Here is a 22,995-nt window from a genome sequence, read left to right on the forward strand (position 1 = left end):
AAGTCTTGTTTCCTTTTATTTTCCAAATCCTGTTGATTATACATCTAAAATATTATTTAATCATTGTTGGTGCATTGCCATTTGTAAAATACAGTCACTTTTTTAAAGTATCCACTAATATAATAAAAACCAAACTCGTTGCTATCGAGTCAGTTCTGACTCATGGTGACCCATCTGTTACCGAGTAGAACTGCTCGATAGAATTTCTTGACTGTAATCTTTACAGAAGCAGATTTCCAGGTCTTCTGTGATGCCACTGGGTGGGTTTGAATCACCAAACTTTAGGTTAGTAGATGAGCACAAACTGTTTGTGCTAGCCAGATATTCAATGGTATTGTTTTTAAAGAGCTATTATTTTCTTCACATCTTTCTCCTTAAAATTTATGTTTGGACTAGAATGTAGTATAAGACAAAGTTAAGACAATCTGCAGAGAGATTTAGACTGGCAAAGCCATTCAGCCTTAGCAGAAGGAACTACTTTAGTTCTTTTTTTATCATCAATTTAGAAATGAATCACTGAAAGCAGAGATAGAAATAGAGATGGATAGGAAAGACCTGGGCCATCTAATTCATCTCCTCGTTAACACAGAGCCGTTTCCTATGCCAAATGCCTGTGAGAAACTATGCAATAAAAGTCTTAGATTGCACCATTTCAATCATTTTCATAAGATGACTAATTATCCTTCCAGTTGCTCTCAGCATTGTTCTTTGAACTTCTGTCCCTGTATCTCTGTCATATGAGAGGTGTTTTCCTTTGCACACAGAAATGACTGAGGATACAAAGGGGTGAACTCAGCTCGTTTTTCCATAGTGGTATTATTTTACATTCAGTTGGTCTCCTTTATGATCATTTTTGTGACCAGTAAGATTTGTGAGATTATTTCCAGAATATGCAGTGGTCCAGCTCATTTCCTTAGAATGGTTAAAAGCTAAGGGAACACGTAAGGATCAAACCAGCTCCTTGACGCCATTAGCACAGATGCATTATTCCAGTATGGTTTCAAATGGAAGGATCAGTGGGGAACACTTCCCATTATGCTCTCTTGCCCCTATTGCTTGCGCAAGAGGAGACCAGAGGCACTTGGGAGGGGTATTGTTTTTATGTAATTTGACTATCATCCAATATCTCTCAGTTTTCTCGTATTTATCACGTAAGAATGTTGTATGATCTTTTAAAAGATATATTCTAAATTGTTTTTTCTAATCATTGACCCTCAAAATTCAGGTTTGCTTTTTTAAAAAAATTATTAATATCCTCAAATCCACAGTTATTAGTCCTTCAAGTTCCACGATGTTTGCATACCTCTTGGTTGGGACTTTTCTATATATGCCATTAACATGCTGCAAACCCCCTTTTCCAGATCATTAATAAAGATGCTAAATAACACTAGACCTAACAGCCTCCCCCCAACAAACTCAGTATGCTCCCTGTAGCATTATCCTTTGTTTATACTGTTTGACATCATTCTTAATCCACTCGAGCCTATTCTTGTTCAAACTAATCAGTTGGAGGAAAAAAAATTCCCAAGCACCATTATATAAATAGTAGTTTTGAACTGATGTCCAACACTTTGATTATAAGAATATAGTGCTTTTACCATTGCTTCTCAAAGTTCTTCCTTACTCGTTCATAACTAATTGCTTGTGGAAAACAATATCTTAAGAACCCTAAAATATGTGACTCTGCTTTTCATCAGCTACTCATTTCCTTTACAGAGCTCTCATTTGCCCTTTTAAACAGCTGTCACCTTTTAATATCCTCTCTTTTTCTCTGTGATCAGTTCTGTAAAACTAGAGTCCAGGCAAAAGGTCTTGTTTGGCTCTGGACACTAAGAGTGAGAAGTTCAGGTCTGACTCAGGTTTTCTTACGTGTAACAGAATTCTGGCGATTACCCAACAGCTGACCCAGAACTGTTTTTCTTAGGAGAATATTAATTACATTATAGAGAAGTAGCAGTTTTAGGGTTTAACAGAAATGTTAATAAGTGGGCTTAAATTTAGTCAAGTACGTTAACAGAATAGTTCTTTTGGTCCAGGGTGCATAGGAACTGAGCATGGCTCCCTCCGCTTTACCATGGATAAGCCTGTCACTGAGAAGACTTCATTCCTGGTCTCATCTGGTGTTCTAGAGAACCCTAAAGCCACAGGGATCACAACAGCTGCAATAAATAAAGCATCTATTCAATACGTTTCCCTGCCAGATATTATTCAGCATTCTTTGGGCCTTGCTTTGATCGAAAACAGCATGGTGAACTACCTCTCCTTTACTGCAGTAAGCCCCAAGTAACTATGAAAGATTTAACAATTCAAACCTGCATGTAAGCAAAATCACTAATCCCTCTGTGTTAAAATTATAAAAACAATGATACAGAAAACAAACAACCAGAAAATGAAGTTTGTTGCCACTATTGAAAAGGCACTAGCATTAGTATTAGGCTTTTTTATTCTGCTCAGGGAAGATAATAGAAAAATGTTTAGAGTATGTGTCCAAAATGTATGGGTTTGGAAGGGGATCTTTAAAAAATAAACGTTACATATGTGGCAATATGAGGAAGAATATTATTGAGGAATTTCACAGAATTTTTTATGTAAAGTCTCATCAGACAGTATTATGATCTCAGGGATATTTCATGATATTTACTGAGTCTTCTGAGAGTTCATTTATTCAGGCCATATTTTAAGGAGGGGCTTGTAAGATTCAGGCATGAAGTATAATTCTGTAATATTCCCAGCTGATCCCATTAAATCTACCTCCAAAAGGAGCGGGATAATGATGTGAACAACCCCCATTCTTTGAGTTGCTACACCTCACTTGAAATGCATTCCTTTTGGATTAAAACCGCATTTCCTCTTTGTTCCTCTCTCCAGGCTGAGGTTCAACTATGCTACCTGGAAGCACAAAGAGATGCTGTTGAGCAGATGTCCCTCAAGCTGTACAGCGAGCAGTATACCAGCGGCAGCAAGAGAAAGGAGGAGTTTGCTGATATGTCAAAAGTTCATTCCGTGGGAAGTAATGGGTAGGGAGCTATGCTTTTTGGTGTTTTATTCTCACTAATCTCTACTTCGTAAGTGATTTTCCACTGGTAGGTGTTAGGCCAGTAGTTAAGGAGAAGCTCAATGGAATAGGCGTTTACGTTCTTCTCCATTTGTGCTAGAACTGAAGACTGGATTTTTTCAGCCTTTGTCATCTAACCCAGAACTTTTTAACTTCATTGTTACTATTTTTTAAAAAACAGCCTTCTGATTCTACAAAGTGATTTTGTGGTTACATTGTCCCTATAGTATTGATTTTTCTTCTTTATAATTTTTTTTTTCAGTGTATGTTCCCTTTTCAAACCACAATTTCTTAATAGACCACAAAGTCTGTTTAAGAAACTTTTAAACACCAGAACCTCATTGGAAACTTGGTAGAACAATATTCTCCTGAATAACTTAGATATTTAATAATTGTTTAGAGAGCATGGGCTAGCCACTTAAAAGAAAAAAAAAAAAAGCTTGACATAAAGTCAACTGCAATAATAGGTGAGTGCTTGGGTTGTTTATGGTATGTGAAATGAGCCAACACCTTCCGTGACCTCTCAACAATTTCATTCAGACTGAGACATATGGCTGTATTTATATTATATTAACTACTCATACTACTGAATGGATCCAGATATTTCCAAATGAATTTAAAATTATGCAAACATTGCCAATGTATAAATACATTTTTGGAGCCCTGGTGGCTAAGTGGTTAAGACTTGAGATGCTAAATAAAAGGTTGGCAATTTGAATCCACAGCTGCTCCTTGGAAATCCTATGGGGCAGTTCTACACTGTTCTGTAGGGTCACTCGGTGGCAAAGGATTTTATATATATATATATACATATATATATATTTTATATATATATATATAATGCCAAAAAACTCATTCTAGACAGTTCTACTCTGTCGTATAGGGTCACTGAGTCATAATTGACTCAGCAGCGACGAGTGTTTTCTTACGGCCATACCACCCTGAACACACCCTATCTCGTCTGATCTCAGAAGCTAAGCAGGGTTGGGCCTGGTTAGTACTTGGATGGGAGACCGCCTGGGAATACTAGATGCTATAGGCTTGAAAACCCTGATGGCGTAGTGGTTAAGAGCCACGGCTGCTAACCAGAAGGTCAACAGTTCAAATCTACCGGGTGTTCCTGGGAAACCCTATGGGGCAGTTCTGCTCTGCCCTATAGGGTTGCTATGAGTTGGAATCTACTCAACCTCAATGGGTTTTTTTTTTTTGGTATATATATATATATATATATACACACACACATATATATATACAGGACAGAGTAGATCTGCCTCATAGGATTTCAAAGAAGCAGCTGGTGGATTTGAATTGGTGACCTTTTGGTTGGCAGCCTGAGCTCTTAACTACTTTGCCACAATGGCTCCATGTATAAGCTTATATATGTATACACACATATGTAATATTAATTACTGCTGGCTCAATTCTGATGTTCAATAGGTCATTATTAAAGAGTGAAAAAATAGTGATAAAATTTAATTTTTCAACACTTTTCAATAACTTGATTCTAAACACAAATGGAAACTATAACCCATTTCACTTTATACTTAAGCCAGACTGCAAGGGGGAGAAATGATTCCCCCAGATTTCACTACACATTAATAGCATCCTGTAATCCTACGGGGTGTAACTTCAGCTAAGACAGTCCCTGAAAAGGCAGGAGGAAAGAAGCTTCGCCGTGCATTTGTTTACATTTGTCTTTGCAGTGCTTATAGTTCTGACTGGACCTGCAGCTCTCAACACAAAGTTTTGGAATAAATTAAGTACACATTAAAAATTCAGTTTTGTTAAAAAAAAAAAAAACTCAGGGTCTAAGAATCCAGGCAAAGAGTCAGAGGCATAATTCTGTTTGGAAAATGGGAAACAATTTTCAAATTGTCCTCTCTGTATTATTTGTTGCTCTACCAGGATATTTTTGTATGTAGACGTGTTATATATATACATAAACTTGTTCAATTCAGCAACATTATTCATTAGAGGAAGAGCATAGCAGCAAGTAAGAAAGAAAAGGTTAAATATTGGAGCATGAACAATAAGCTGTTTTGGGGCCTTCATGTGCTTTGATTTCTCTAAATGCCTAAATAGTCTCTGGTGTACATGCAAGCACAAACTTTAGGTCACATTTTCATGTTTTCTAAAAGCCCTGGACTGAGCAGCCACCACATGCTTCTGACCCCAGATTCCAAGGACCCAACCTGAGTACTTACTCTGGGCTCCACAAATCATAAATCTGCCCTGGGAATTGCTTAGTTAACAACATGCATTGTTCTGTGAAGTGGGAGTAGGTGAACTTGCCTGATATCCTTTGTTTATGCTCCTCGGGGTGCTGAAGGCTGTGCATTGTACAGAAATTTAAGAGTGCACTGAAGAAAAGCCAGCTATTTAATACTAAGGACAAAAACGATATACTCCTTTCTGTTTTCTGTTTACATACAGAGAAGCATTGTTTGAAAAATACACGTGGGTGAGGTTATCTGGGGTGTCCTGCCCCCAAGACTCTTTGCTCCCATAGCCAAATCCTTAATTCTGAAACCTTAAGAACACAGCCTTATAAAATTATCTGCTCCAATGATACATAAACTTCATTAACTGTTCCTTTTATTACATGGAATAAGCATTGTTTCTGCTAAGCAATTGTGGGAATAGTGTGGGCTTCCCAGGGTCTTCATTCCATAGGCAGATATCCAGTATTCTAAAGAGAAAATTAAGTTGGTGATACAATTCATATATTTTTATCTCCTGCCCATGCCTATCTGCACACTAAGAAGATTATATGTACTAATGGAGTACTTAGTTGAAAAATGTATAATAAGGCTACTCCAGGGAAGACTCAGCTGCTGTATACAATGGTGATCTTAAATTTCTAAGACTTTCACACCTCAAAATATTGTTTAGAAATGAATTTATAATCTCTTTGGCTTGATGAAAAGGTGTGTAGAAAAGTGATTAACACAGCATATATACAACTATGAACTGTGTCTTTAACAGTCATGAAAATGTGTGATAGGAGGAAGGCATTTGTTCAGCTGGGAAAGACATGGCTCCTGGAGTGTCCCACACATAATTCTCCACAGGAACAGAAGTTGATGCTTTTTGATTCATGCCAATTAAACTGAATGTACTTAAGGATTGTTTGGTTTCTTTCATCCAATAAATATTTATTGATACTATGTTCATGGCGTGATGCTTTGAGCAGAGTTTGTCAAGAACGTTTGCATGTTTTGTATTTTATAAAATGTACCAAAACCAGTTGCCAATGAGTTGATTTCAACTCATGGCAACCTCATGTGTGTCAGAATAGAACCAAGTTCCATAGAGTTTTTAGTGGCTGATTTTTCACCAGTAAATCACCAAGCCTTTCTTCTAAAGTGCCTTTGAGTGGACTTGAACCTGCAGCCTGGTTAGCAACTGCAGTGTGATGGATCACTTTCCTGCGACCTGGTTAGCAACTGCAGTGTGATGGATCACTTTTGTGTGGCCTTTTTAGCCATGGTCTTATAACTCCCACCCAGACGATTGGATGGGACTGTGCAGATAGCCACTGGGCTTGAAATGAGCCACCCCAGAGGCGAGAAAGAGAAGACCTCACCACCATCGAGGAAGAACAGCCAAGAGCAGAGAGTACGTCCTTTGGACCCAGGATCCCTGCACTGAGAAGCTCTTGGATCCAGGAGACAGAGAGTGAGCTGTAACCCTGAAGACTGTGAGAAGCGATAGCAAGATAGACCTGGCAGCAGAGTTCCAGCAGCAGAGACCCAGCAGCAGTAGAGAGCATGGTGGGCTTCCCTGCTCACAGAGTAAGAAAGTTGAGTGCCTTTGGGCAGAGGCAGGGGCAGGGGCAGGGGCAGGGGCAGGGGCAGGGGCAGGGGCAGGGGCAGGGGCAGGGGCAGAGGCAGAGGCAGAGGCAGAGGCAGAGGGCCAGGAAGATGTATGCCTGCGAGCACACCTGGAAAAAGGCTGTCCTGATGGAAGAACTGTATCCTAAGTGAATTGTAACTGTTACTTCCCTAATAAACCCCATAATCTTGAGTATGGTCTGTGAGTTCTGTGTGGCCATTGAAATGAATTATCAAACCCAGCAGAGAAATGGAGGGCGCCGTTGATGTTAGAATTGGCAAAGATAGCAAAGAGACCTTAGCCTCATAGGAATCAGCCTTGGGCTGTTGATCTTGATTCTCCTTTCCCCTGATGAAGTTAGAGGAGGTCAGACACCACTCCTACACCTGTTTTTACAGCAACTGAGCACTTTAAATGTTTGTAGCACCCAAGACTACTTGTAAAGTGTAACCACCTCTTTTTCTGACACCGGTTCCTAGTTTTTGCTGTTGTTCCTATTCATTTTTGTTCCTGTTCAGTGTTGTTCCTATTCATTTTTGTTCTTGTTCAGTGTTGTTCCTATTCATTTTTAGTGAATTTTAAATATCCTGTTTAATGTATTAAGCATCCTACTTGCTGTCAAGACTCAGTGTCGATTAAAAACTGGTTTTTGTTTAGTTTATAAATACTGAAACAGAGAGGACTTGGACTCACTTGTCCAGAATAGATGGTTTAAGATGAAATTAAGACCTCAACTCATGATATTGGTCAGAATGGAGACTCCATAAACCGAAGCTTTGTTCTGTCTCTGAGGATTTCATTCAGATCCTCGGTAAACTTTTTCTTTTTTTCTAAATCCTGTGTTGTACATATTCCATGCTATGTGAAATTTGAATTATGGTATATTCCTATTCTGGATAAATGGAAGAGTCTTAAAGAAATTTCATTAAAGCCACAAATGAAGTTTGGGCAAAATATTTAAGTCAAAACAAAATTAACTCATTCATTAACTTGACAAATGTTAGTAAATATTTTTTTTGTATCTCCTATAAGTCAGGTTTGGACCCCTGGTGGTGAAGCAGTTGAGAGCTATGGCTGCTAACCAAAAGGTCAGCAGTTCGAGTCCAACAGGTGCTTCTTGGAAACCCTATGGAGCAGTTCTACTCTGTCCTATAGGGTCGCTATGAGTTGGAATCAACTTGATGGCAAGTTTGGTTTTCTTTTTTGGTATGAAGTGCAGGAATTAAAACCAAAAATGAAATGATTCTTTCCCTGAAGAGGCTCTCAGATTGGTAGGAGGAGCCAAATCTGTAAACAACATTGAATAAAGGATGACAAAAACTAGGTGCCACCAAGACAACCCTGACTCTTGGTGACCCCCATGTGTGTCAGAGTAGAACTGTGTGCCGTAGGGTTTTCGATGGTTGATTTTTTAGAAGTAGATGGCCAGGCCTTTTTTCTGAGGCACCTTTGGGAGAACTCAAACCTCTAACTTTTCAGTCAGCAGCTAAGCATGTTAACCATTTCTACCACCCAAGGATTCCTAAAGGACAACAAGTGCTGAGTTAGGAATCTGTATAGGGTCAGGGGCAGGGCTCTTGGAAGGTATGTGGTGAGGGGAGTTGGAATAAGTCAGCGAGGACAGCAGGGAGAAAGGACTCTGGAGATGATTTTTGAAAAAGGGCTAGGTCAGAGAAAGGATGTTTCAATTAATCTAAACAAACGTTTAGTGAACACCTACAAAAACAGACCACAGTCCCTGCCTGCATGGAATTTACAGTTGGTCTAGCAAGAAAGGGCGATATTAAGCCAGTAGTGGCCTGTGCAGTGCATGTTATAGGAGAAGCAGAGCGTGCTAGGGCAACCTAGAGCACATGGAGTGGGCCCCATTAGGCAGGGCTGTGGCTGTTGTGTTCACCACTCTCTCCCCTGCATCTGGTACAGTGCTGGCATGCTAGATGCTCAGTAAACGAATGGATGCCTGAGTGAATAACTGAAACTGGTGTAGGGGCTAAGAGAGAGGGAGCAAAAATCTGGAGTCATCAGACTGTCTGCTCTCCCATATGAGAAGAGAGCAGGGCAGAAAGTTGGAGGGCGGTGTGAAAAATAAGGTTCAGAAAGAAGGGAGGAAGGTGAAGGCCAGACCTTGAAGTTAATCGATGAGTTCATGTTTCTTAAACAGATTGGTGCATCAGGATCACCTGTGGAGCATCTAAGCAGAAAAAGCCCTGCTTTCCCTCCCTGAAAATTCTGATTCAGTAGGTAGGAGTGGGCCAAAATATGACATTTTCTTAAAAAGTTCTTTGAGTTCTGATGCCCATCTCAAACTGAGAACTATTGCTCCAGTGGTTTTCAAAGTGTGGTTTCCAGACCAGCAGCATCAACATCTCTTGGGAATTTGTTAGAAATGCTAATCCTGGGTCCCATTCTAGGGCCTACTGAACAGAAAGCCTTGGGGGTAGGGATCATTCTGTGCTTAACAAGCCCTCCAGGTTATTCCAACTATTTAGCTAAATGATGAAATTTGAGAAACACTGCTTTAGGCATTAAGGGTATTAGATAAAGAATTAATGGAAAATATGGAGACTGTATTGGAGACTAAACTCAGAAAGAATCTATAAACCCATTAGATGAGGGTAATGAGGGAGAGAAAGGGGCCATTCTAAAGCCCCAGTTGTTGGCTCTAGGAGAGGAATATAGGAGTATTTGGATTCTAATGGCTTTGGTACCGTTCAACATTTAATATTTAATGATCACCCACAAAGTGCCTAGGCACTGAGGCTATAGAGCAATAGGAAACAAGGGATGGCAGGTGTGTGTAAATCAGGAACACCTTCCAGGAGAGGGAGCACTGGTGGTGCGGTGGTTAAGAACTCAGCTGCTAACCAAAGGTCGACAATTTGAATCCACCAGCCACTCTTTAGAAACTCTATGGGGCAGTTCTACTCTGTCCTATAGGGTTGCTATGAGTTGGAACCAACTTGATGGCAGTGGGTTTGGTTTTTTGGTTTCCAGGAGACGTGTCAAAAAGGATGGCCTAGAGTTGGAAATGACAAGGAGGGTGTTCCCACAGAGGAGGCAGTGTGTACAAACAGCAAGAGCCACTAAAGAATTTCCAGCATGACTAGCTTGGCATTTTTGAAAGAATATTCTGGTAGTAATGTGGAAACTCTATGGGGCAGTTCTACTCTGTCCTATAGGGTTGCTATGAGTCGGAATCGACTCGACGGCACTGGGTTGGGAATGTGGAAAGTTGATTGGAAGGAGCAAGACTAGAGACAGAGTGCCCTGTTAAGAGGCTATTTCAATCGTTCAAGAAATAGTAAGGGCCTGAGCTAAGACACAGCAATGGAAACAGAAAGTAGGAAGCTGAATCAACAGGCCGTGGTCACCTAGTGGATGTGCAGGGTGGATGGAGGGGGGATTTTAGAATGAACCTCCAGGTTCCAACTTGTGCACTCTGGCAGATAGAATTGTCATTCACTGAGGTGGGCTACTCAGAGAAGTAGTAGGTAGGGGAAAGAAGCTGAGCGTTTGGGACATAGTTCCTCTGAGGGTCTGTGGAACATCCAAATGGAAATGCCCAGGAAGCAGGTCTGTAGCTCAGGAATGTTTTGAGGTTCTTGACCATCAAGGACAATGTGGTGACTATTGGGTAGCAGATAGAGTCCCTGGGTGGTGCCGATGGTTAAGTGCTTGGTACTAGCCAAAAGGTTGGTTGTTCAAAACCACCCAGTGGTGCCTTGGAAGATAGGCCTGGCAATCTGCTTCCAAAAGGTCACAGCCTTGAAAACCATATGGAGCAGTTCTAATCTGAACACATGGGGTCACCAAAAGTTGGACTCTTTAACGGCAACCGATGACAACATGGGGTAGCAGAGGCTAAGAGAATTAGGAGCATACCTTGTGGTAGGATCCCCTCCACCCCGGATGGATAGAACACTATCTCTAAGGAATGATTCTTTTAAAAAGTAGAGACAAATAGGACAATTTTTATTTCATTTATGTTACACAAAACAAAAAAAAACCAAACCCACTGCCACCGACTTGATTCCAACTTGTGCAAACCTGTAGGATAGAGTGGAACTGCCCCATAGGGTTTCCAAGGCTGTAATCTTTACAGAAGCAGACTGCCACATCTTCCTCCTACAGAGCAGCTGGTGGGTTCAAGCTCCCGACATTTTGGTTGGCAGCCGAGCACTTTAACCACTGCGCCACCAGGGCTCCTTGTATTACACAAGGGTGCCAAAATAAAGACTACATGACTCAGAATTCCAGGTGGCATCTTGATTAGCAGGAATTGAGGACTACAGTTTACTATTATTTCCTGTTTTGAAGCTGCAGGGGAAAAGTTCCTGATCCTGGATACTAGAATGAGTTAGGTCTGCTCAACTTGCGTCCAACTACACACATAATATTTATCTTTAGGGATAGTCATAAATTCACTTGAATCTAATTTCTTACAAGAAGGAAGAGGACATATTAGACTATAAATTAAAGACTAGGATTCAAGTCTCTGCTACTTTTTAGCCATGTGACTTTAATTAGGACTCTTAGCCTCTCAAGATCCAATATCTCAGTCTATAAAATGGGAATAGTTATCTTAGTCTACCTCACTTGGTTTATTGAGGCACAGAATGGATAATAAAATGTCTAAAATACCTGCATTGTAACACATACAAGATAAATTAGTTAATGAAATATTTATTGAGCAACTGCTGTGTTGCAAGGAGTTGGTGCCAGATGCTGGGAATGAAAAAGATGCACACAACTTAATCTCCACAGTTCTTAGTCTAGTGAGGGAGAAAGACACACTCAGTTATATCCTTATGAAACAATGGACAAATTTCATTATAGAGAGTATTTGGGGGCTATTGAGGAGGGGTACGGAATCCAGCTTGGCTGTACCGGGTCAGGGAAACTTAGGAGAACATCTGAACTTTCTTAAAAGATGCATAGATATGAGCCATTAGAAGACGGTTGTGGTGGAGGAAGAGTGAGAATTTCAGCCAAAGACAGTAACTTTGTGGGGGCCTGTGTATGTTGAGGAGTTACTGTAAATAAGTTGATGTTAAAGCAGAAGGGTGTGGAGATGATTCCTGCCTCTACTGCCTGGGATCAGGAGAGATTTCCAAGGGAGTTCTTAGGACTTACACTCTTGTGGTAAAGTTCTAGAAGATACCGCAGTCATTAGCTCTATGTTAGGCTTTCTCTTGCTGTGAGGGAATTTGAGCAGTGTCTACAGATGGTGATATAGGTGAGATTTATGACCTGTGCCTAAGAATGTGGTAGTAATTTATCCCTTATCAAGGTTTTAGCTTAAATTTTCCTCCCAAATCCAAATGGTATGTCTAGGCTATTCCCATGCATAACAGGTTGAACTGAATGAATTTTAAAAAAACAAAAGGCCAAAAGTTTGGCAGGAAAGATGAGCCCATTTTCCCTTAGGAAAAGAAATGCCTCTGGGTCTGTGTAAACACACATATGCACACACACACAAACAGCAAAACCAACCAAACCCACTGCTGTCGAGTCGATTCTGACTCACACACACAAATATATATGGCATCCCCAAAGAGAAGTGATGTTGATGAGTGAAAACAAATAAATCACTATTTAAAATATCACTTGATTAAAGACAGAATTTGTTTCTCTGTATTAATTAAGCAATAAGATATGATGAATGGCTTTAACCACCTGAGAAAGGATATAATCACCCTGGATTTCAGTGCCGCAGGGTGATCTTTCTGGTTTTCTGTTGGGCAACAGACCAAAGGTGTCTCAGCGCAGTTGGATAAACATTCGTGTTCACTCATATTCTCTCTCTCTCTTTCATGTGTGTGTACACATGCACAAACACACTGACTATTTTGAATTTCTGCCCAATGAGTATTTTTGAAACATTGCAATGTAAAAAAAAAATCTTGTACACATCAGCCATAAAATGTATGATATTCTTGACTGTCTTTTATATGTGCCAATGTTGAGAACACGGTCACAGGTAAAGAAGTTCACTAGACAACCCAAAGAAACCTTATTTCCACCCTACATTTCTACTTCCTTCTCTTGACTCCTATCCCATCTCAGTCTAATGATAGCTGATCAATGTTCAATTTAAGTCCTTTTTGCTTCTTCCCCTGTACTCTGGATGGAATTAAATGGTATGATCACAATGCGGCATGAAGTCAAAATGAGCAAAAAGTACCTGGATGTCTCCTGGGTAACTGATATTCTAGCCACTATGCAATTATTCTGGTGGCATAGTGGTTAAGTGCTATGGCTGCTAACCAGAAGGTTAGCAGTTCGAGTCCACCAGGTGCTCCTTGGAAACTCAATGGGGCAATTCTACCCTGTCCTATAGAGTCACTATGAGTTGGAATCGACTTGACAGCAATTGGTTTGGGTTTTTTTTTTTAATGCAATTATTAAAATAGGTCTTTTTGGACAAACAACAAAAAAAAACTACCTCATCTGTAGAGATGTATTTGTTTGAGGTCATGGTATTATACCCTTTCAATGGAAAAATACACTTAACTAAGTTTAGAACTAGACAGTCTTCCACTTCAGCAATCTAATGCCATCCATGCCAGGAGCCAACAAAAGGAAAAAAAGAGGTGGAGGCATACTTTCTGGGAAAGCATGCCTGGAAAGTTAACAGTAAAATTAGCTTATAAATATATATCAGACAGAAAGTAGGTTTGTGGTTACCAACTTCTGGGGGCAGGGAGAATGGAGAGTTGTTGCTTAATGAATAAAGAGTTTCTTTTGTAGTGATGAAAAATTTTGGAAATAAATAATGGTGATGGTTGCACACACAAACAACAAGGATATCTTACCTTTCTTCTGTTTTAACTGTGATCAGTTTCTGACCTACTTTGGGAGTTGATGGAGTGGTTGAAGAGGGAGAGACATGTTAACATTGACCCTGAGAGGGCACCTGAGACAAATCTAATCTGCTTCATTTTAATTTGCAGGGCTTAACTCTTCTCCAAAATTTATTCCTTTGTTCATTACCTCATCTCCTTCCACAAAGGATTTGAGTCAACTTACAGAAATATATACAATAAAGTAGAATAAATGTTTGAATGAAGTCATTTATTCAAGAATAACGTATGTGTATGAAAATAAATAAATGCATATTCTACGTATATCCTCAAGAGCTTCTGATTTGGCTCTAAGCTTTCCACACCCAAAGAAAAGAGTGAAATTTCATCCATTAGAAAATTCACAGTGTCCCTGGGACTAAAAATAACATATATCACCAGAAGCATAGCTTCCTGTGTCATTGGAACCTGCGAGGAATTTCTCCTATAGTTCTTTAAGGAGGAGACATGCATCTGTGATATTACACCCTTTCAAGAGAAACCCAGTTCTCAAGACAGTTGTTTGATGTAGATTGAAGAAAGAAGTGATGTCAAAGTATGATTCAGTGAGGGCTGTTATAAAAGGAGCTGGAAGCTTGTAGTCCAAACAGAGTACTCTCTGGGTAGGGTCAACTTCAATGGAGGACTCCCCATATGGATTCTGCTGCCATGCTTTTGTTAGGGATTGTGTGGCAGAGTTATTCTGGGTTGTTCACCTGCTGCCATAACCCAGAGAGTTTATCTATTCCATGGCCTATTAAATCTTTGAAAGTTAGCGAGGCCCAGGGTAGGGTGGTTCTTTTACAAAAGGATGGTCTGCTCAACCACACCAACCCTCCAGCAGCAGATCTAGACCCAGTCCGTTCTAACACATGGGTTATGGCATAGGCAGGCTTAGCTCTTTCTCTCTCTCTCCTTTTAACTACACTCAAGTACATTTCCCCTACTTGTTCTCCAACTACTGATTCTAAAATTCTTCAGAATGTTTTCCAGTTCTTTGGATAAAACTTAGTCCAGTATATTATCTGAAAATTTAGAAAGGGTATGACTTCCTGACAGACTGAGAGAATCCTCTAAATGTACTTAGAAATTTGCATTGATATTTCTAATTTTGCAGATAATCTTGAAGTTAGTTTTTTTTTTTTTTTTTAATTGATACCTTTTATTTCAATTGGAAACCCTGGTGGCGTAGTGGTTAAGTGCTATGGCTGCTAGCCAAAAGGTCGGCAGTTCAAATCCGCCGGGCGCTTCTTGGAAACTCTATGGGGCAGTTCTATTCTGTCCTGTAGGGTCGCTATGAGTCGGAATCGACTCCACGGCAGTGGGTTGGGTTGGGTTTATTTCAATAACAAGTACTTGTGGGAAAATCATCCATGAGAAAGTTGGGCCAGTTATTAACAGGTTTATAGAGTTAATTTTATTTTTCTTAGACATTTTCACACGTATATAGGCATATATGAGAATTGAGGAAATTACTGGTGGAAAGAACTCCATATTCCTTTTTACTTATTAATGGCAAAAGCAGGCTGCTTTTCTCATGAGGAAGTCGCTCATGAATTTTCATTCAAAATAGTAAATTAGTGTCCATACTTTAATATGTTTAGAGCGGAAAGGGATTCTACATGCCACTGTGCCTATCAGATTCCATTCTTTAATGATATTATGATTGGGCTAGGTGCCAGTGTTGTATCTCTCTTATGTGCTTACATGGCCACATAGAATAGAGGATGATGGGAAATTCTGATCTATTATTAATATATTATTTTGGTAAAAATCTTAAAGTATATTTTCGCAAGATTTTGTTACCACTCCCTTTAGTGTCTGTCTTGAAAACCAGAGGCAAACTTCCCTGAGCAAATAATGTGAACAGTGAACACTTAGTGAATATTTGGGGAAAGAATCAATATGCTAAAGAACCTAGGAAAATTGGACCATTTAATAGAAATCCCAATATAGACAAGTTGGTATTTCAGGAATCGTTCCTGTGTTTTTGGATGTGTTGGTATGAAATGAACCATGAAGCATATAAAAGATGGGTTCTTAATGATCAAATATTACTCAACCTTAGGTAGAAAAACCACCAGGACTTTTTAGTGTTATCTTTTCCTTCAACCAATAACTTCTCTATTTTGATGATTTCTTCATTTGGCTGCTGTTTTGATCAGAATTCCTCAGTGGGCTAGGCTGAAACCTCATATATTCACGCACACCTCCCGTTGATTTCACTAGGGTGAAACTTTATCGTTTAAGCAAAGTTTAAGTTGAAATGTTGAGTTAATGATGCTCACTTTAAATACCAAAGGCTGAATGCATTTATGTATTCAAACACATAGCTAGTCAAACATAACTCCCATAAGGGTTTAGAGGAAGGATTATTTCTTAAACTATGCCAGCCTCACAAATAATATATTGCCATTCAACTTACAGAAAATGATACTAAATAAGCTTGTTAGCATTTTATCTCTGTGATGGAAAACCTTAGAATCTTCTTTTTAGCCTTAAAAAAAAAAAAAAAGAGTAAAGCGATAGACAATATGTTGGGAAATATTTTTGGCAGTTACCCATTGTAGCTAACCCAAGCTTAGAAATAAATACTAAAGAAAAAATTGCATATCTATTTCTCCATAGCTTTGTCTCTGTCTCTATTAGAATCTGACTATGAAATATGTGTTTATAATTCTATATAAAAACCAAGAAAAATTGCTATTCACTTTGAGTTAGAAGACATTTTTACCCCATAACTTGATTAAGCTTTAAAAAAAAAAAAAAATTTTTTTTTTTTTTTTCCCCTAAAATAGGAAGATTATATACCTAAACAGAATGTCCAGCTCTTTCATTCTGAACCCATTTTGGATCAAGTATATGACAATTTAAGTGACAGAAAGTATCAGAAAAAAGACCATCTTAGTAACATGTTTGCTTTATAACACGTTTCATTCACAGAGTACCATAAAGGTATGCTTTCAGACCCTTTAACATCTAGGAGATTATATAGGAGAGTGAATGAGATGACATAAACTCAAGTACAATTACGAAGAAATTTTTATGAGGAAAATCCCTTCAAAAGAACAGTTCCTCTACTCATATCCCTTCTAAGACTTGGAGGTATTGGCCACAATTTGAGTCTCTCTCTCTCTTCCAACAAGAGAACCTAGGGCACTTGCCACCAGAAACTAAATAAAAGAACTAGGTTCTGAATTCAGCTGATAGAATCAGCAAATTCTTCAAGGGGATATAAGACTGTTAACTAGTTCTGTGCTACCTTCATGGTCTCAGGAAACATCTAGCTCAATTGGCATAACATAGTTTACAAAGAAAATGCTCTACATTCTACTTTGGTGAGTCGCATCTGAGGTCTTAAAAGCTTGTGAGCAGCCATCTAAGACACTCTTCTGTTCTCACCCCACCTGGAGCAAGTGAGAATGAAGAAAACCAAAGACATGACTTTTGTTCTAAGTCCCTTGATAAGGAGTATAAAAGGAGGCAACAGCTCAATTGCTGCAAAGACACAAGGGAAAGATTAGTCCAAAGGACTAAGGGACCACAACTATGAGAGCCTCCACAGACTAAGCCCAGTACAACTAGATGGTGCCTGGCTACCACCACTGACTGGGATCACAAAGAGGGTCCCAGACTGAGCTGGAGAAAAATGGAGAACAGAATTCTAACTCACAAAAAGAGACCAGACTTACTGGCCTGACAGAGACTGGAGAAACCCCAGGAGGATGGCCCCCAGACACCCTTTTAGCTCAGTAATGAAGTCATTCCTGAGGTTCACCTTTCAGCCACAGATTAGACAGGCTTATAAAATAAAACAAGACTAAAAGGGCAAGGACTAGAAGGCAGAAGTGGGCAGGAAAGCTGGTAATAGGGAACCCAAAGTCAAGAAGGGAGAATGTTGACATGTCATGGGGATGGTAACCAATGTCACAAAATAACATGTGTACTAATTGGTTAATGAGAAGCTAGTTCTGTAAACCTTCATATAAAGTACAATAATAAAAAAAAAAGCTAATTTTCTTTTCACATATGTGTATGATAATTATACATATATATATATATCTTTGATTATGACTAAACAATTCGAGGATGAGACAAATTTATTATCTTTGCATCCCCAGTGCACAACATGATTTCTGGTGAATGGTGCTGAATGAATGTACATAATGAAATTAAAGCCTTTGGTAGGCCAAAGGTGACTTCAGAAGAGCAGCATGTGATGGAGATAATAGTATCCTATCCACAAATACCAAAGCCAAAGCAACCCCCAAAACACAGACAGGCTTTTTTATTCATTCTGAAGGGGAATTTTATCTTTAGTATATGATAATGGCACATTTGCATAATTAAAATGATGCTGGGTATGCAGTAGGTGCTCAATTAATGCTACTTGCCTCTGTCCTCTTCTATAGTGAAAATTAAAGGAGGTTTATAAATAAGAGAATTGTTAATGAGGATAGATTTTAAATAGATGATAAATATAGACAGGATGATAAAATGTTCAGAACCGCAGAAATTTTTCACTGGCTTTTTACCACGGCCCTCAGCCCAGTAATTCAGTCCCTCAGGGAGTTTGGATATGCCTATGGAGCTTTCATGACCTTGCCTTGGACAGGTTGTGCTGGCTTCTCCAGTACTGTGTACTGTCTTACCCTTTACCAAAGTTACCACTTATCTATTTTTCTATTTAGTGTTTTTCCTTCCCTACCCCTCCCTTCCTTTGTAACCATCAAAGATTGTTTCTTTTTGTGTGTAAACCTTTTTATGAGTTTTTATAGTAGTGGTCTCATACAATATTTGTCCTTTTGTGATTGGCTTATTTCACTCAGCATAATGCCCTTCAGGTTCATCCATGTTGTGACATGCTTCGCAGGTTCATCATTGTTCTTTATTGTTGTGTAATACTCCACTGTGTGTATATACCATAGTTTGTTTATCCATTCATCTGTTTATGGGCATCTAGGTTGTTTCCATCTTTTTGTTATTGTGAACAATGCTGCAGTGAACAAGAGTGTGCATATGCCTATTCGCGTGATGGCTCTTATTTCTGTAGGATATATTCCTAGGAGTGGGATTGCTGGATCATATGGTATTTCTATTTCTAGCTTTCTAAGGAAGTGCCATATCATTTTCCAAATTGGTCATACCATTTTACATTCCCATCAGCAGCACATAAGAGTTCCAGTCTCCCTGCAGCCTCTCCAACATTTGTTATAGAAGATGAGCTTCTTTATTTTCTCTTGCTGATTAATAATTTTTATGAAACATCTCATACATATACTTTCCTGGGAAAGGAAACAACAACAAACTTGCTTTAAGATCTGAGTCAGGCTTTTACATAATACTTATAACCTCTCTAATACAATAGAATTCTCTTTAGGGAACAGTCTTTTGGGATAAATGCTTAGTCATCCTATCCTATCCTCCCTTCTCTTCTCCAAGATGACACCTGAGTTTAATAGGAGGCTTAAATGATCCCGTGGTCCTGGAGTGCAAGGGGTGTCTCCTGGCTTCACAAGGTGCTTGGCTACAGTCTGGCTGAGTCAAATGAAATGGGCTTGTTCTTGCCCTGGGATTATGAGGTTGCCCCCACGCAGAGGTGTAACTAAGGTATGGCAGGTAGGGTGCCTGCCTTGGGTGCTGCTTGAAGACGGGCACTAATGAGCCATTCTATTGACCATTGTAGTTTCCATAGCCAGCTGTGAGAGATCATTCAGCAATTTAAAACTAATTGCCATAGGTATTGTTTTCCATAGATAGGCCCCTGTCCCCACGGAAGGCTGTAATTGGCCTATCTTGTGTTATTTCTCAGCTGGCTTAGGCCCAAATGGTATTTCCTACTGACTCAGTCTTATCTAACCCTCACTGGCCCTGGCAACCCTGAGATCTGGCTCCAGAGGCCCACCTGGCTCCCCTTGGGATCCCTGTGCCTCTGTTGCCGTGACAACATCCTCCATTAAGTTCATCTGCTGGGCTCTCAGAACCCTTGGAGTCTCCTCTTGAGGCATGAGAGAACAGGATTGCAAAAGGAGTCCTAACTATAAAGCTCTCTCGTGGACTACAACATCCTCACTCCAGGTTGTTATGGGGAGACTATCTCAGTGTTCTCCGGGAGTTCCTAGGGGACAAAGTGGAGCTAATTTCCAACGGCCTGTCTCACATGCCTCTCCTGTAGGACTTAGGTAAGAAAGGGGAGGTAAGGACACGTATCTGAGTACCTGCTCTTCCTAATTTCCCTCTTATCTTCCAAATCCACTGAGGTGGAAGGAGTGAGATTTCTCCTTTGTTTTTCATACTCTCTTGTACTATATATACTCTCTTACTCTCTCAGATGGCATTCCACCACTTTGTCTGTGTAGTTAAAGTATAGGAGAGGTACAAGGAGAAATGGGGACCATAATTCAGGAGCAAGGCTTATTAGTCATTCCTTATTAGTCACTCATAGAGTTAATAAAGAAAGCCTGGTGGTTTGTCCCCATTACAGTGGTTGGTTTGTTTTTTAGTATTTTGAGATGAAATCCGATTTTAGATTTCACGAGTATGCGCTAAGCCCTTGCTACTCAAAATGTGATCCACGGGCCGGAAAGGTTGGCAACATTTAATAGAATCACAGAATCTCAGGCCCTACCCTAGAACTACTGAATTAGTGTCTGCATGTCAAGTTCCTCAGCCGTTCTTAATGCCCCTTCAGGTTTGAGAAGCACTACTCCAGGCCACAAAGCCTTACTGAAGGTTTTGCCTACATCAACTATACCCACCGTCGGCATCCATTTGTTAATCTTGTCTGCGTGTTACCCAGTGATGATCTGTGCCCTTGAGTGCTTATGGTCCTGATGAAGGATCTTTACAATTATGGTAAAGTAATTAAAATAAAACAGGTAATTCTAGATCTAGTCTCCCTCATCACCAGGCACACCTTAAATTTTTTTTGACAGATCTGTTAAGATTAAGTTGTAAGTTATTAAAAGTGCATGCTGATTTTCTTGGAAAGCAGTCATTGAATGTATAGCAGGAGACTGCAACAAGACAGTAATAAGGTACTCACTTGATAAACCCAGGTTCAGACAGGAGGCTGCTGCTTCATTAGTACTGATAGGGTTTTGCTCGGTTGTAGTTTGACAAGACTCCAGGATTTCTTTTAGGGGATGATTATTTGGGGGAAGGACAAAGTCGTAGTTTTCTGTTCTGCACTTTCATTTGCTGATCACATGTTTTAGAAGAATCTGTGCTTTACTTATTCACCAGGCTTTCAGTAGAGAATCACATTAATCCTTTTAAGCTCCTTATTCTAATGATTTATTTTGTTGAAAACCATAGTGATCCTCCTTTGAATTTTAATGATTGCTGGCTATTCAAGGATTCATTGTTTTGACTTCCTGTCCTTACCTTTGTTTCCTACATGTCTGTGGGGAACACCTGTCTAATACTGGATCTGCCCCTGGTTCTCACTGGCTTACCAGAGTCACTCAAGCCTAACTCGGAGTGTTAAGCTGAAATGCTGGCTACTCATCCATGACAATAAATGTAGGATATATGTTTTCAGAGATAGGCAGATAGACAGCAGAAGGACAGATAAGTGATTGAGTCATTTCCCAGTGAAAATAACATTTTGGATATGATAGTATATTGTGATCACTGTAGAGAAGTTAATTAAATATAGTATGCTTAGTCAAAAATCCAATGTTTATGGCAAATCTAGTAGACAATTTTTAGTAGACAAGAGAGGGTTTCAGATTTTGAGGGTGTTTTTTATATTCTTACTCAAAATTCTGGACCATGTAACCTTCCACAAGTCACCGACCCTCCGTTTATCAGTCTGTTAAATATGACAGTGGTCTTTTTCAAGGATAGGGCGCTGGTTATTTTGTTCAAGCCCTGCAGATCCTCAGAATGGTTTAGCAAATGGAAATTGCCATGACATGTCCACAGTATGAGCATTGAGATCACATGTTATATTTTCAAAATCCGAGCAGTGGCAATGTCACAGGCCTGAGTTCCTATTTTGCCCACTGCGTAACCACACAGAGAATTTTCCCCTTCTCTTTTTATAGGCATCACCTAGAAACATCATGGGCTTTCAAGAATATCTTCTTCTAATCTGAGATTTTAACGACTACGCTGTATTTATGCATAATACATTTTGTGCCTTATCTACAGGCTTCTGGACTTTGATTCAGAATATCAGGAGCTCTGGGATTGGCTGATTGACATGGAGTCCCTTGTGATGGACAGCCACGACCTGATGATGTCAGAGGAGCAGCAGCAGCATCTTTACAAGGTTAGTGCTACCCTTCCTGCCTTTACCTTGCTGTGGAAGATCTGATTAGCCTGACAAGTCTCTCTCTGTCTCAGGTTATCTTTGCGTTCATTGTATGTATCATGGTGTCTATTAGAATTCCCTTCCCTGTCCCCAAACTCATTTCCATCCCTTGCGTGCTGACAGGCTGCACCTACATCATAATTGCAAGAAAGTCCCCTTTATCACATTCTATTTGGTGTAATTCTATAGAAGGACAAAGATTTATCTTCAAGATGAATAACAATAAATGAAACTGCATTAATAAATAGACTGAAACAAAATGAAGAATAAGTGGACTGGTAACATTTAACAAAATGTGTTTTGATTGGAGCACTCAGGTGGATTTTATCCACTCCTCAAATCTTCCTAGAGAAAAAAGAAATGTGCCTGCAGTTTGGCTTGCTGCTGCCAGGTTACAGGACTCATCCAATTTAATGTTTATTAGTGATACATAAAGCAGACGTTGTCATATTAAGTCAATACATTTGTGTGTGATTTAAGAAAACTGGCTCGGCACTCACATATTGATTGCAGGCAATCCGTCTAATAAATATCTGTATTGTTTTCCATGTCTGCTAATTCACCCTTAGCCTCGTGTGTTTTACCAATTCCACTTAACAAATAGTCTTAGAAGTTCCTACAAAACAGCAATGTGATTTTGACTGAAAAATGGCTGCGAGCTTCATAGTGCCTGAAAAGCTGTCAGGGGAGGGAAGAGGGACTTTCCACGGAAATATCAGACTGCAGTAAATCTTCCTCATTTAGGCAATTTTTATTGGAGTAATTCTGACAGTTGTCATCCTTGAATTGCTTTGAGCATATGGCATATTTCAAAGAGCAGATTGTGAATCATAAAAAATAAAATTAATAACTAACCACAGAATCAGCAACAGTATAACGACAAGAAACAACTACCCTCTAGCTTTTTAAAATTTCTTGCAGAATAAGAAGTACCTTCAAGGTCA

At 39.5% G+C, this 22,995-nt stretch overlaps 1 protein-coding gene and 1 pseudogene across 3 annotated transcripts in view; both read left to right on the top strand.

The window, feature by feature from the left end:
- The window catches only part of AKAP6 (A-kinase anchoring protein 6), a 607,892-nt gene that overhangs the window by 472,735 nt on the left and 112,162 nt on the right, over positions 1-22,995 (top strand). For all 3 annotated transcript variants that reach the window (XM_049897582.1, XM_049897583.1, XM_049897584.1), the window contains exons 8-9: positions 2,869-3,017; positions 21,889-22,009. In XM_049897582.1, coding sequence (XP_049753539.1) covers positions 2,869-3,017; positions 21,889-22,009 — 270 coding nt within the window. The remainder of the gene's footprint in view (positions 1-2,868; positions 3,018-21,888; positions 22,010-22,995) is intronic.
- LOC126084839 (uncharacterized) lies at positions 3,979-4,097 on the top strand (annotated as a pseudogene).

The sequence above is a fragment of the Elephas maximus genome, chromosome 10, assembly GCF_024166365.1.
Source record: "Elephas maximus indicus isolate mEleMax1 chromosome 10, mEleMax1 primary haplotype, whole genome shotgun sequence".
Lineage (NCBI taxonomy): Eukaryota > Metazoa > Chordata > Mammalia > Proboscidea > Elephantidae > Elephas > Elephas maximus.